The 14,160-nt window shown below is 35.3% G+C and overlaps 1 protein-coding gene across 4 annotated transcripts in view; it reads left to right on the top strand.

The window, feature by feature from the left end:
- ALS2 (alsin Rho guanine nucleotide exchange factor ALS2) overlaps positions 1-14,160 on the top strand; it is a 72,807-nt gene that overhangs the window by 38,621 nt on the left and 20,026 nt on the right. For 3 of the 4 annotated variants that reach the window (XM_039257393.1, XM_039257396.1, XM_039257394.1), the window contains exons 12-21: positions 902-967; positions 5,569-5,731; positions 8,944-9,075; positions 9,478-9,606; positions 9,948-10,018; positions 10,420-10,486; positions 10,814-11,016; positions 11,135-11,200; positions 12,259-12,357; positions 12,932-13,096. In XM_039257393.1, coding sequence (XP_039113324.1) covers positions 902-967; positions 5,569-5,731; positions 8,944-9,075; positions 9,478-9,606; positions 9,948-10,018; positions 10,420-10,486; positions 10,814-11,016; positions 11,135-11,200; positions 12,259-12,357; positions 12,932-13,096 — 1,161 coding nt within the window. Of the gene's footprint in view, positions 1-901; positions 968-5,568; positions 5,732-8,943; positions 9,076-9,477; positions 9,607-9,947; positions 10,019-10,419; positions 10,487-10,813; positions 11,017-11,134; positions 11,201-12,258; positions 12,358-12,931; positions 13,097-14,160 lie in introns of those variants that run through there. The other variant, XM_039257397.1, reaches the window with a different exon arrangement.

The raw sequence follows: 14,160 nt of genomic DNA on the forward strand, positions 1-14,160 counted from the left end.
TTTAATTTAGAGAGAATGAGAGTGAATACAGGGGAGGGGAAGAGAGGGGGAGACAGAGGACCTAAAGTAGGCTCTGTGCTGAGAGCAGAGAGCCTGATGTGGGGCTAGAATTCATGAACCTGAGGCAAAGTAAGATGCTTAACCGACTAAGCCACCCAGACACCCCAGCAGGACCACAGGACCATTTCTAAGTGTACAGTACCAGGAGCTTTTTTTTTTTTTTTTTTTTTTAACAGTAGTCTCCATGCCCAATGTGGGACTTGAGCTCACAATGCTGGGATAAAGACCTGAGATCAAGAGTTGGATGCTCCACCAACTGAGCCACCCAGGCGCCCCCTTTGCGCTGTTTTTATTAGGAATTTGCCCTCTCTGAAAGTCAGTTAGTTGATTCCATTTTGCCAGTCTGAGAGTATGGTAGAAGTATACACAACTCAAGTAATATACCAAGACATTCTCTAGCAATTGGTCAAAACTTAAACAACATTTTCTAAGTTTCACTCATGCTCTTTTAACATATTTCTTTCCTTCTCTATTATTTCTGAAGACTTAATTTTCATTGAAAGCCAATCACTTTAATCATATTTTCTCAAGTTTGTTAAGTTACCAAAGTAAAATCTACCAAGCAAATTCTAGAATCTTTTGCATAATTTTAGGTGTGTTTTAAATTTATAATTTATATTAATATCTTCACTAAAGTGGCTTTTCCCACCTGAGTATTGTGATTATCACATAACCTACCCTTCTTTTCAGTCCTTTACAGTTCATGAATGTTGACATCACAAAAGTACTGAAACTTATTGGTGAGATACAAAGAAGTATCTGCTCCAGTTGCTTGTTGGAAAATTCTGACGGACAAATTTACATTTTAACACTAACATACTTGTTTTCTCTTTTGCTCAAGGTATTGCACATCTATTACAAATTTCCTGGTTATGGGAGGATTCCAGCTTCTTGCTAAGCCTGCCATGTAAGCAAATACGTGCCTTCCCATTATTATTCTAAGAACTAAAGATCATACTTTATAGTGTTCTGTGTTTCTGAGTGCCCAGGAAAAGCTTTGGCTTAGTCATTTAACCAAATGAATCAAAATGTAGATTTTCACTAACTCTTACAAAGGAGTGGTATTTTATTAGCTCCTGATTATCATTGGAAGTAGTACCGGACTGAAAAAAAAACACAAGATCTGGGTCCTTCTTTAGTGCTACCACTTATTATCCTTGACATGTTGGACAGCTCTCTTCATCAAATTGAGCATAATTTTTTTCATCTGAAAAATGGGAATGTTTTTGCCATGGTGAGAAACAAATAATGTATGTGATGGTATAGAGAAAAACGCAAAGTGTGTTTAGGTTAGAAAGATTTTGCATTTAGAAAGATTTAAATCTTTCTAAATCTTAAATCTTTAGAAAGATTTTGCATTTAGCTTCTGGATAATAAATATAAAAGCTCCTTAAATGAAGCCAGACATTTTGAACTATGTAGATTCTCAACAAGTGTTGATCTAGAGACAAAGGCAAGTTTAAAAATTCAGTTATATTTTAATAGTAAACATAGAAAATATGTACTCAAGACCCAGACCTAATAGATGTTGATGTTTTGCCATGTTGGCTTTTGATCTTATATCCTAATAGAGCAATAACATCCTTGTCTCATTTCTGATCTTAAATTGATTTTTTTAATAGTATCCTTTAGTTCTCAGGATAATTTCAGTGGGCTCTATGTATTAGATTTTCAGTACATTGCTGGCATTTGCTAATTTTTTAAATTTTTGAAACGATGTGAATGTGAGGGTTTTCTTCTCTTCTGAACTTGCTCAGTTTTGGTAAGAAGGTTGCACTAACAATTACAAAATGAGTGTGGGAACTTTGTCTATTTTCTGGAATATTTGCATGAGATGGGGAATATCTGTACTTTGAGATTTTGTAGAATTCATCTATAAAAATATATGGCTTTCATGGTAGCATTTCTGTAGGGAGTTTTTAAACTACTGATTTAATTTCTTTAATGAATAGATCTGTTCAGGTTTTTATTTCTTCTTATGGCTTCAATTTTTTGTACCTTTCTGGAAAATTGTTCATTGCATCCAAGTTTTCAAATTTATTGGCATAATATTCCTACTATTGTCTTAAGATTCTTTTCACCTTGATAATAACTGTAGTTGTTTTTCATTTCTCTTATTTGAGTCTTTTATCTTTTTATCTTGGTCGATTTTGTCAGCATTTTACCTTTTTAATTTTCTTTTGAAAGATTAAGCTTTAGGTTTTCCTTTCTTTTCTATTTCATTAATTTTTGCCTCTTATTTCCTTCTTTTTTTGTGTTACTTGTTAATATCTCCCAACTTTGAGTTACCATTTAGTTCGTTAATTTTCCAATCTTTTAATTTTCTGGTGTACTTATCCAAGGCCATAAATTTCCCTCCAAGTATTGATTTGGCTGTGTCTTAAAAGTTTTGTTTTTATGGTTATTCAATTGTAAATTTTTTTCTAATTTCTGTCATAATTTTTTTCTTTGATTTATGTCATGTACTCATTGATTTCTTTGACTGATGTCACGTGCTCATTCATTTCCAAAATAAGGATTTGGGCTTTATTTTTTTTAATGACAGGTTAGAGAGTGTTCTGTTTTAGCCTTATGTAGTAACTTTTAAATCTGTGATCTTGCTCTTTTGATTTACATTAATAGAATGAATAATGACACCAATTTCTATCCTATTTTAACCTGCCTGTATTGTATTGTAATTTTTTTGTGTGTATTTCTTATAAATAGTAAATTGATGGACTTACTACTTTGTTGTTTTTTTAATCTGAGAGCTTCTGACAAGTTTACATTTGTTATAATTTCTGATTTTACATTTATTATACATGTGTATATTATAATGACTTGTAAAAAACTTTTTAATAAACCTTTACTGTTGGTGAAATGCTGAATCTTGGCCAAAAAAGTAGGGGAAAATGACTGCAGTCCAAACCAATAATTAAATGAAGAAAAAAAAAAAAGAATGGTTATTTTTGCAGCTAGTAATACTTGAAGGAAAAGCAAGTTTAATTAGTGCAAAAATAGCTGGAGATTTGTGGCAGTTTAAAAATGGGGAGGTTTCTGGGCTAATCGAAGTCCTCTGGTAGTTGCTAACCCTTGTGCCTTATTTTGCTCTATTTTATTTTTTGTTAACCTTCCTCCATATTTCAGAATTGAGTTCACAGTACTCAGGAGTTGACCTGACTCATTGTTAGAGCAGCTAAAGCAAGATGACATAAGCGAAAGCCTCTTGCCAGAGCCTACACAGGTGGAAAAACAGTTGATGAACAGTGGGTGACTTTAAACTGTGGAAGCAAATATGAAGTCTGAATTGGGGCAGCATTTCCCAAGCTGTGGTTCATGAACCCTAGGGGTTTACATAGTTAAAGGCCGTAATAACATCTTTTTACAACCTCTACTTACAAAGTCAATATTTTAAGTTATTTTAAAGTATTTCTTTAAAAAGAGAACTTCTAGAGCATAGCTGGCAAGCCCACATGGCAGTTAGTGGGTATTGGATGTTAATACTCAGGCTCTCATCATTCAGCTGGTTTATGATCTAGCTATTCAATTCATGCTAGCCTGGTGGTTTGATCATCACGTAGGTTTAAAAAATATTATCATTTTAAACATTCCTTAGTGTATAGTTCTGTGGCACAGTCATGTTGTATAAACAATTACTACTATCTATACACAAAACTTTTAAAAATCATCCCCAACAAAAACATTCTCTTTACCCATTAAGCAATAACTTTTCCCCCACCCCCGAGCTCCTGGTAACCTCTATTTTACTTCTTGTCTTTATGAGCTTGCCTATCCTAGGTAGGATGCCCACATAAGTGCAATCATGTAATTTGTCCTCCTGTGCCTGGTTTATTTCCCTAAGCCTAATGTTTTCAAGGTCTGTCCATATTATAGCATATACCAAAATTTCATTGCATTGCATGACTGAATGATATTCCATTATATACATATTCCACATTTTATGTATCCATTCATCTGTTGATAGACTCTTGGGTTGTTTCTACCTTTGCTATATTTATTTTATAAGTAACAAATACAAACCTAGCCTTGTAAAGGAAAAGCAGTATTGCCATTATTAGATTAAAACTCCCAAGAGAAGATAAGCTAAACAGTCTCTGGTTTCCTGAGAGCATACCAAGGCTCTTTTGGGGAAGGTCTGTAGGCAAGTACATGAGTGAGTGATGAAAAAGTACATGAGTAAGTGCTGACAAGTAATAGGACTTAAAAGAGTTGGAACATTTCTGGTCTAGTACTGCATCCAGAAGAAATGGTAATAATGAGTATGTGTTCAACGTGTACTGCTTCCATCTCTCAGGAGCGCATAAGCAGAACACTTGTGTGGGGTTAAATGAGTGTCTTCAGTTGATCTCAGCAACAGAACATGGAGGAGGAAGTAGGAACATCCACGCAAGCCAAATATAAATAAAAATCTGGGTCATGTTCCCCAGGGTACTCTCTCTCAGATCTCTTAACTGCATTATAAAACAATCCAGTTTGTGCTATTAAACATTTGAGTTCCTGGAAATTATTGCATATTTTCTCTTCCCAGGTAATATTTCGGAGTTAAACATTTTTTTTTTCTATAGTTCTCTAAGAGATTATAAAATGTTTCATTCTTGCCTCATAGTCTTTTTTGGCTTGTCTTGTTTGAACCCCTGTAGATAAGAATTTTGTATTATAGTGCTTATAAAACACTCAAGAATAGTATCTGGCACATAAATATTGCTTATTAAGGGACAGGTAATAATTATTATTTTGCCCCACCAACTCTTACTTCTTTCACATCTTTTTAAGTATTTTGGTCTGGTGAGCATAGTCTCATTGGGTTACTGATCACCATTAAAATTTGCAACAAAATTTTCATAATGAACTTATGTAAAATGAAATATAAAAACAAAATAAAAACGTTGGCTTTAGTTTGAAATGCTTTTGAAGATCTCAGCATTGAAATCTTGACACAGAATTTGCTTTACTGTTTCCTGTTAGTTGTACTGTTACAGCTTTTTATTACTCCTTTGTAATAAACTTTTATTAGGTGAAGGAGAAAAAAAGAAGATATTTAAAGTATTTTAATATTACATGCCAGTTGTGTTGGAGTGAAGAACTTTGTTTTTCCTCCAGTATTTCTGTTTAATAAAACTAATTAGAGCAGTTAGTCTTGCCATTTATTGCTGTGACTTTTGGCTTGGAAATCAACAGGTAATGAATGGTGTCAGCTGCTCTCCAATTATTCCCTGAAGCTGTGGAATGCATGATTCATTTCCTGTAATTTAGGCACAGTTTGGGATTAAGCATCTCTATTATAGAGTTACTATTGCTACCATTTATATGCAAAAATCCTATTTTATAGTAAGGAAAATTCTTTTAATTATATCTGTCTTATTTCATTTTATTTATACTCTGCTTTTATAGCACCTAAAAATATGCATTCTGAAAAAAGTAATGTCTAGAGAAATCTATTTATTCAGTATCATGCATTTGTCAAACCAAAAAGATTAATTAAATCTCTTTTTTTTTCTCTACCTTCAGTGATTTCCTAAATAAAAACCAGGAGCTGTTACAAGATTTATCAGAAGTAAATGATGAAAACACTCAATTGATGGAAATACTGAATACTTTGTTCTTCTTGCCTATCAGACGACTTCATAATTATGCAAAAGTTTTGCTAAAGCTTGCTACTTGTTTTGAAGTGGTAAGCTCCCATAAATATCGTATTTGAGTACTTGGGAAGCCAAGGATATAGTTGCTTGTTTGGATTATGCCACTCTAGCATCTCAAACTCCACTAACTTAATATTTATATATGTCTAATTAAATTTATTTTTCTTCAAGAAAATGAAAGAAGAAAGTTTGACTATAGGTAAATCTAGTTCTCTTTGCTATGGATTCAGTTTCTTCTCAGAACCGTATCAAGATTAATTGTATTTATTTTAGGAAACTGTGTCTAAAGTTGAGACCCGGGGCGCCTGGGTGGCTCAGTCGGTTGGATGTCCGACTTCGGCCTAGATCACGATCTCGTGGTTCATGAGTTTGGGCCCTGCATCCGGCTCTCTGCTGGTGGCTAGCTCAGAGCCTGGAGTCTGTTTCAGATTCTGTATCTCCCTCTCTATCTAACCCTCCCCTGCTCATGCTGTCTCTCTCTCTCAATCTCTCAGAAATAAAACATTAAAAAAAAATAAAATAAAGTTGAGACCCAATTATGCTACTCACTCAATAATTGTCAAAGTTTATTGAGTGCATAATAAGTATGAGTAGATACATGCCAGGTATTCTAGTTACCTTAGCATATGCTATGAGAAATCACGGTGTTACAGGATTTTCTCAAATGTTAAGTGAGTTTCTCAAATATTAAGTAAGTCCTAGGAAATTTATTACCACTGTAGGTTATGGGTGTATATTAAAGCTAGTCCTGAGACATTCACCTTTGAAATTGTACTAAAATGTTGCATTTTGTTCCCACTCTGAAGGGCTCCAGGAAACCATGATTCTAGGATCTCTTCTACTCTAGAGTATTTTTTTTTCTGGGTTTATTTATTTATTTTGAGAGAGAGAGCACAAGCAGGAAAGAGGCGGAGAGTAGAATCCCAAGCAGGCTCTGTGCTGTTAACTGATGCTAGTCTTGATGTCACGAACCATGAAATTATGACCTGAGCCAAAATCAGGAGTCTGAGACCTAGCCAACTGAGCCACCCAGTCGCCCCTACTTTAGAATCTTTTAAATCGTGGGAACTGTTTACTTATTTGGACAGATTTCAGTCTTTAGCATGACCCAGGAACTAATGTGGGCTTCCAAATTTGAAAGAAAACCAGACTCTTCAGTTTGTCATTTAAGGCCCTTTACAATCTGATATCCTTTTTTGTTTCTAGCCTTCTCTACTACCCCCGTTTTCTACATGTAAGTTCAGCTCCACAGACATACATGTTTTGTATTTCCTTCCTGAGACACACTACTACCGTTCTCATTACAGGAAATTTTCAAGGCCTGGGTCAAAAGTCATTTTATCATGAAAATGAAGACCTCTCTGACTATACCACATTCCCTTCTCTCCCCGTCTTTTAAGAATTAGTGAATCCTTCCTCTGTGCTTTGCTAATACCGGGTACTGTCTTTCTCCATTATCCTCATGTTGTATTATATCACTGGTCCTTAACCAGGTCTGGGAATCACAATCATCTGTGGAATTTTTTCCAAAACACATGGCCAGGTTTCAGCACTGCAAATTGTTATTTAGTAAGTCTCAGGTACAGCTTAGACACTGTATATACATATACATTATTCTATATAAAAATAATACCTGATGTTTAAATGCATTCCATGTGCCAGGTACTAAGCATGTCCATTTTTCATTTAATCCCCATGTCAAACCTGTGAAATAGATATCATTATCCCCTTTCTACAGATGAGAGAATTGAGGCACAGCTGAGACTTGGTCAAGCTAGATATAACTGACATATTACATTGTTATTTTCAGGTGTCCAACATAATGATTTGATAAATGTACATATTGTGGAATGATCACTCACAATAAGTCTAGTTAATGTCATTGCCACATGTAGAAGTGTATATCTTTTTAATATTCTGTATGATGAGACGGAAGTACAGAAAGCAGCTCTCTGAGTACCAAAGTTTGGAAGTTTTTCAAGAAAAAGAACAAGATTACTGTTGTTTAAGTTGAGAGCTGGTTTTGTTTTGTTTTGTTTTTAACTTGAAAGGACAATTGACATAACTGTGTTAATTCAGATTTGGGTATTCAGCAGGTATTTTCTCAAAAATGAGTAAATGAACCTGTTCCTTCAAGGAGAACAATGGATAGTATTTGTTGCCAGTGATAAAATCTGAACTCTGAAGCAAAAAGTAAAATGTGGGAAACATATATGGCTCACTATTGAGTTTGGCAGTTTCCCAGTACTTCAAGACTTTTTTTGATGACATTGGTGATAACATTAACATGAAACTTTTATGTTGTATAATAAAATGTATCAACATTTAGAAGGTCTGCATAACTCAGTGAAACACTGTTTTCCAGAAGTCTAATCCACATGTTAAAACATCATGCATAGGTAAAAGGTCTATTCAAAGTGTAACATAGATCAGTGGATTTAATGTAATAGAGTACAGAAAGTTTGACTAATGTAGTTTCAGATTCCACATTATAGCTACTCTTTAAGAACCACTTAACAGGTTAACAAGTTTTGGTTAGTTTCAAAGGAGAATATCCTCTGAAATATTATTATCCCCTGAATTATTAATATCCTCTGAAATATTGAAATGGCTCTTAAAATAATCCTTCCTTTCCAGTTATATATTCTTATAAAGAAAGATTTTCTTTATATATTTTAGCCAACAGATTAAATTTAATAGTAGAAATGAAAATCCAACTGTCCTCTTTTAAGCCAGATAATAGAGATTTGAAAAATTGTAGAACAATTGCTACTTTTCTCACTAAGCATTTTGTTCTTCTTTTGGAAAATATAGTTCTTTTTCACGTAAACTGTTACTGTATTTAAAGTGAGTTAATAAAAGTTATATCTCTCAACTTTGTTTTCTAATGTGGTAAATATCAATAGACAAACCCACATAAGCAAAACAGAGGGATCCTGAGGCCAAAACACTTGAGCATTCCTGCCCTATCATGAGTTCTCTGCTCTCCTTACTGATAACTGCCAGGGTTTGTTTCTTCCCCCTTGAGTTATTCCACTGTTTCATATGTACCTGTATATAGTAGAATTTTCTGGAACCAATCTTCTTTCTGCTCAGCTCCCTTTAGTATATACCATGTCTGTTTTTTATTTGGATTTTCTCCTTAAATTTAATACTACATATCTAAACTACACTGAGGCTACAGATTCTGGACATTTGTTTTATATTCTTTTTTTTTTCCCTCCCCTTAATTATTGGCTTTCAGACATCTCCAGAATACCAGAAACTGCACGATTCCAGTTCTTGTTATGAGTCTCTTGCTCTCCATCTCGGCAGGAAAAGGAAGGAAGCTGAATACACACTGGGCTTCTGGAAGACCTTTCCTGGAAAAATGACGGTAAACCATGCCAACTGTCATTACCCCAGCAAACAGCAGGCATGTCCATAACAACTGTCATCATTTTCTCCATTCCTCATTTGTTTATGGTAATAATGCCTTAATGAGCCCTTTTCTAAGGGTGGTCTAAGGGCCATAGCAATAGATGCTGTAAACATCAACACCTACCCTCATTTCTAAGAATCCTCTCTGAACACCGATCACCTTTTGTTTGTTCCTATCTTCTTCTTAATCTCCTTTGAGTGCTTTTATTAGGTGTTCAGATCCTATCTAACTTCAGGTCCAACACCAACCTAACCTATGAGTGGCAGTTCTCCTAAATGTGATTTGTGTCTTTTTCATTTTTTCCTTGCATGTTAAAATAATTCTGAAGGTTCATTTGTGTACTTGTCTTCATTCCAGGATTCCTTGAGGAAGCCAGAGCGTCGACTGCTGTGTGAGAGCAGTAACCGAGCCCTGTCTCTGCAGCATGCTGGGAGGTTTTCTGTGAATTGGTTCATTCTCTTTAATGATGCCCTAGTCCATGCCCAGGTATGCCAGGTTCCTAACCTTTACATTAATTAATTATACCATCAGTTTCTGTTAAAAATATTGTGATTTTGCTGAAATTATTGAATAAAAGAGAATGTTTAGCTTGCATTTGCAAATTTCAGAGAGCTCTTTTAGTTTCCAGAATGAAAATGAGTATCAATCATTTGAAGGAATCCTTGTGGCAGATATGGCAAGACCTACTGGGATTAGCTGTTTTATGAGGATCATGTGGCTGAGATGGTGGCACCCATGTGGCTTAACCATTTGAAAAGGGTTATGAGCAGAGACCACCAGAACCTACATGAGCTTTCTCAGATGTGTCTCCATGTTGTTTCTTTCAGTTCTCTACACATCATGTTTTCCCTTTGGCCACACTATGGGCAGAGCCACTTTCTGAAGAAGCTGGTGGTGTGTAAGTTTGTCTCCCTTCCCTGACCCTCACTGTAATTCTCTCCCTCTGCTACCCAGGTTATTTTCTTAGACATGAGAAAAAGCTCAAGAGGCCTCCCCATTCCTCATAAGCAGGCTCACCTTCCCAGCATGTAGCTAGTTACATGGTCTGTGAAGATCATGGCTGATCATGATAATGATCAGGGCTTCTCCATCACTCACATCCCCATTGTTCAACACAGAGCAGAGTAACTCTGTGTCCTTTCTATCTCCTGCTGTAAGAATCCAAATCCAGGGCATGACTGCAATTGCATTTAATTGACTCTCCTCTCAAAATAAACAAGTTGCTTTTCATATTTGAAGAGTGATATTATAATGACAGGTTGTCATACCTACTGGTGTTTATCCTTGTGAATATTTTAGGAATGGCTTAAAGATAACTACACCTGAGGAGCAGTTCACTCTCATTTCATCAACACCCCAGGAAAAGGTTAGTCCATTATGATATTTTGTTTTGATCTTTGGTCTGGCTACTTCTGTATCTTAGGCTAGGAAAGTAAAGATAAAAGTTGTTCTTGCTTTGCTAATGACCCATAATTATGTTTGATAAATCTTTATTAAACCAAGACTCTAGATTTTTTTTAATGTGACTTACTTTTAAAAAATACAGCAGTGAATTCCAACAGCCAGTCAGCATTACTCATTAAGAAAAGCATTAGGAGAAAAATTATTCACAGCAAGGAAAGCTATCAGGGCTTAAGGGAGTGCGTGATGAGTTGTTGACTTATGGTTATTGACAGTTACTTTTTGTTCCTAGACTAAGTGGCTCCGGGCTATAAGCCAAGCTGTGGATCAGGCTTTGAGGGGGACATCTGACCTTCCACCTTATGGAAGCGGCAGCAGTATTCAGAGGCAGGAACCACCCATTTCACGCAGTGCCAAATATACTTTCTATAAGGATCCTCGCCTAAAGGATGCAACCTATGATGGACGCTGGCTTTCAGGGAAGCCTCATGGCAGGTGAAAATGTTCAAGATTTATGAGTGGGATGAAGATGATAGTCGGATTCAGTACTGAAAAAGTATTGTTTATCTGAAACATTAATTGATATGTATTATTTTTTGCTTATGCATTTCAGAGGGGTTTTGAAGTGGCCAAATGGAAAGATGTATTCTGGCATGTTCAGGAATGGCTTGGAAGATGGGTAAGAAGATGGTGTAAAACATAAGAGTAAATTCAGTTTCAGCCACTGATGACATTATTATGTATTGAGAATTATTTTCAAAACAAATGGATTTTTGTTTTGTTTTTTAGAAATGTGTGCAGTGTGCCTAGGGCTTATAATGCAAATGTGTGATCATGAAGTTGGCTGGGAATCTAGGATGCAGACTTGGTTTACTGGAGTGAATCATTTACCTTGATAGCCTTAAGACCTCAAGTGGCACAGCCCTTCTTTCTGTATGTTAAAATGGGACTGTTTTCTCAGTGGCTTCTCAGTGGTGAAGACTGAGAACCTGGAATAATATTGATGGTGAACTGTTAAGATGATAGTCCTCCCCCTTACACAAAGGATATAGAAAAATTTTCCTTTCAGTAGTTTTAAATCATCTTAAATTTCTGTGATGTACTAAAGGAGAAATCTTCTAGATGATATATTATACTAATGGTACTCAACTATTATTATGTATATTATTTTTGTATCAGCTTGTTATGTTTTCTAACACTGTAAAAATATTGCACAATAAACTTAATGGCAGTGAAGTATTTTGTATCATGTTAGAGAAGTAATTTCTTTTACTATATGAAAAACGTATACAAATTGGGTAGATGATTTTTGTGTGTATGGTGATGAAAATTTTTATGATCTCCTTTAATCTCCTTTTCACAGAATTTTAGAATGTGAGATTTTAGATAATCTCATTTACCAACCCCATTACACAGATTAGGTTGCTGGGTACCTGGACTTACCCAAGGTGATGTTGCTACTTAGTGGCAGAGGCTTAGGACACAGATTTTCTGTTTTTGACTGGAGTTGGTGTAAAACACCTAATCTCTCTCTCTAGTGGGATTGATGCCCTACTCCTCTAAGACTTGCCTGATAGGTTAGATAATAAATAGTTTAAACCAAGACCCCATTTACCCCTTTCCTCCACAGGTAATTCTTTTTTCTGTTCTCCTTGTTAAAATGTTTACAAGTACATACCTAGAAAGGGCTAATATATTCTAAATGCATCTATTGATGTTTTTTATTCTCCTTGGCAGATATGGAGAATACAGAATCCCAAACAAAGTACTGAACAAAGAAGACCATTATGTGGGCCATTGGAAAGAAGGAAAAATGTGTGGTCAAGGAGTCTATAGGTAATAACATTGGAAAGGTTGTTGGACTGGTGTTGCTTTTTCAAAGAATCATGTAATCTTAAATGTTTGTGTAGCCAACATTTCCAAGGAGTAAATTTATTTACTCTTTTTATGACTGAAACTGCATCAAAAGTCTTCTTATAAAGGTTAACTTCGTATATCACAAGGTGAAAATATTAGATTATTTATTATTTAGTTTTCAACAAAACAGTACAAACCTTAGAAATCATAACTTTCTCATAGAATCTCCTAGATGTCTTTTCTATAAATTTATATTTATTAAACGACTCTAATATGGATACAACATGATTCCTTCAGGGATTACTCATTATTTCATTTCCTCATAAGAGATTAATACATTTTTCCTCATGTTAACACAGTACCATCCAGGATATCTTTAATTTCTTAACATTAGTCATTCAAAAATGAAAAAATTTGATTGGTAAAAATAATCATATAAATAGTTAGAGATACCAGTGGGACAGGAGTATACTTCTAAATTCCCTAAACTTTGTAAAAATGAGCATTAGAATTCAATGTGTTTTTGGTCTTTATCCATTTTTTGTAACCACAGTTATGCCTCTGGTGAAGTATTTGAAGGCTGTTTTCAAGATAACGTGCGTCATGGTCATGGTCTCCTACGAAGTGGAAAATTGACTTCCTCTTCTCCCAGTATGTTCATTGGCCAGTGGGTAATGGATAAGAAGGCAGGATATGGTGTCTTTGATGATATCACTAGGTACAGTATTCTCCTTCTAATCTCAAAGTCTAGTATGAGAGGATAAGGTTCCTATACTTCTCCAGTAATAGAGATTTTTTTTAAATGTTTATTTAGAGAGAGACACAGAGAGAGAGCACTCTGCATGAGTGGGGGAGGGGCAGAGAGAGAGGGAGAATCCCAAACAGGTTCTTCACTGTCAGCACAGAGCCCAACATTGGGCTTGATCTCATGAATAGTGAGATCATGACACTTACCTGACTGAGCCACCAATGTGCCCCAACAGCAATGTTTTTATGAAGGCTGAGCATCTTAATTGGACAGTATTGAGAAAATAATAATAAGACACAGTTGGCAGGCATTATTTTATCCATTTGCTTATGAATCAAATAGTGGATTACTTCTTTACAAGATTAAGATCATTTGAAATTAACGTTGGTACCATTTTCCTTAAAGCTCCACACATACAAAGTTTTTAGTGTCTTAGAAGTTACCAAACCTTTGACTATTATAAAAAGGAAAACCTTTAAAATAGTATGTAATAGGAGTAAAAGGTCAGAGGGAACCAGTGGAACTTCCCTTTTGGGGGTCATAGAATGATATCTAAACATCTTTCTGCTTAGGTCTTTCTATTAGGTCAGTAACTTGTTATCATGCCAGTAACTCAGGAATCAAGCTTAAATTCAGTTAACTAAACCTTGACGAGGAATGCAGTTCTTTTGCCTCCTTATTTGATTTGCATTTGGACTTAACAGATAACTTTTTTCCTCTTTACGTTATTTTCATAATGTAGGATTTTAAAAGTTAGGTGTTATTACTAAACCCCATGATTATTTAACAAGCAGTTTATATATTGCTTTTTTAGCAGAGATTATTAAGATTTCTCTGAGTTTGAGTATGTGAAGAATGAGACTTCCTTTTTTTTTTTTTTTTTAAGAGAGAGCTCGCTTGAGGGAGAGGGGTGGGGGAGGGTGGAGAGAGAATCTTAAGCAGGTTCTACGCTCTTTGTAGCCCAACGTGGGGCTCAATTCCACGTCCTTGGGATCATGACCTGAGCTGAAATCAAGAGTTGGACATTCAACCAC

Source organism: Hyaena hyaena, unplaced genomic scaffold, assembly GCF_003009895.1.
Source record: "Hyaena hyaena isolate Hyena2069 unplaced genomic scaffold, ASM300989v1 scaffold_615, whole genome shotgun sequence".
NCBI lineage: Eukaryota > Metazoa > Chordata > Mammalia > Carnivora > Hyaenidae > Hyaena > Hyaena hyaena.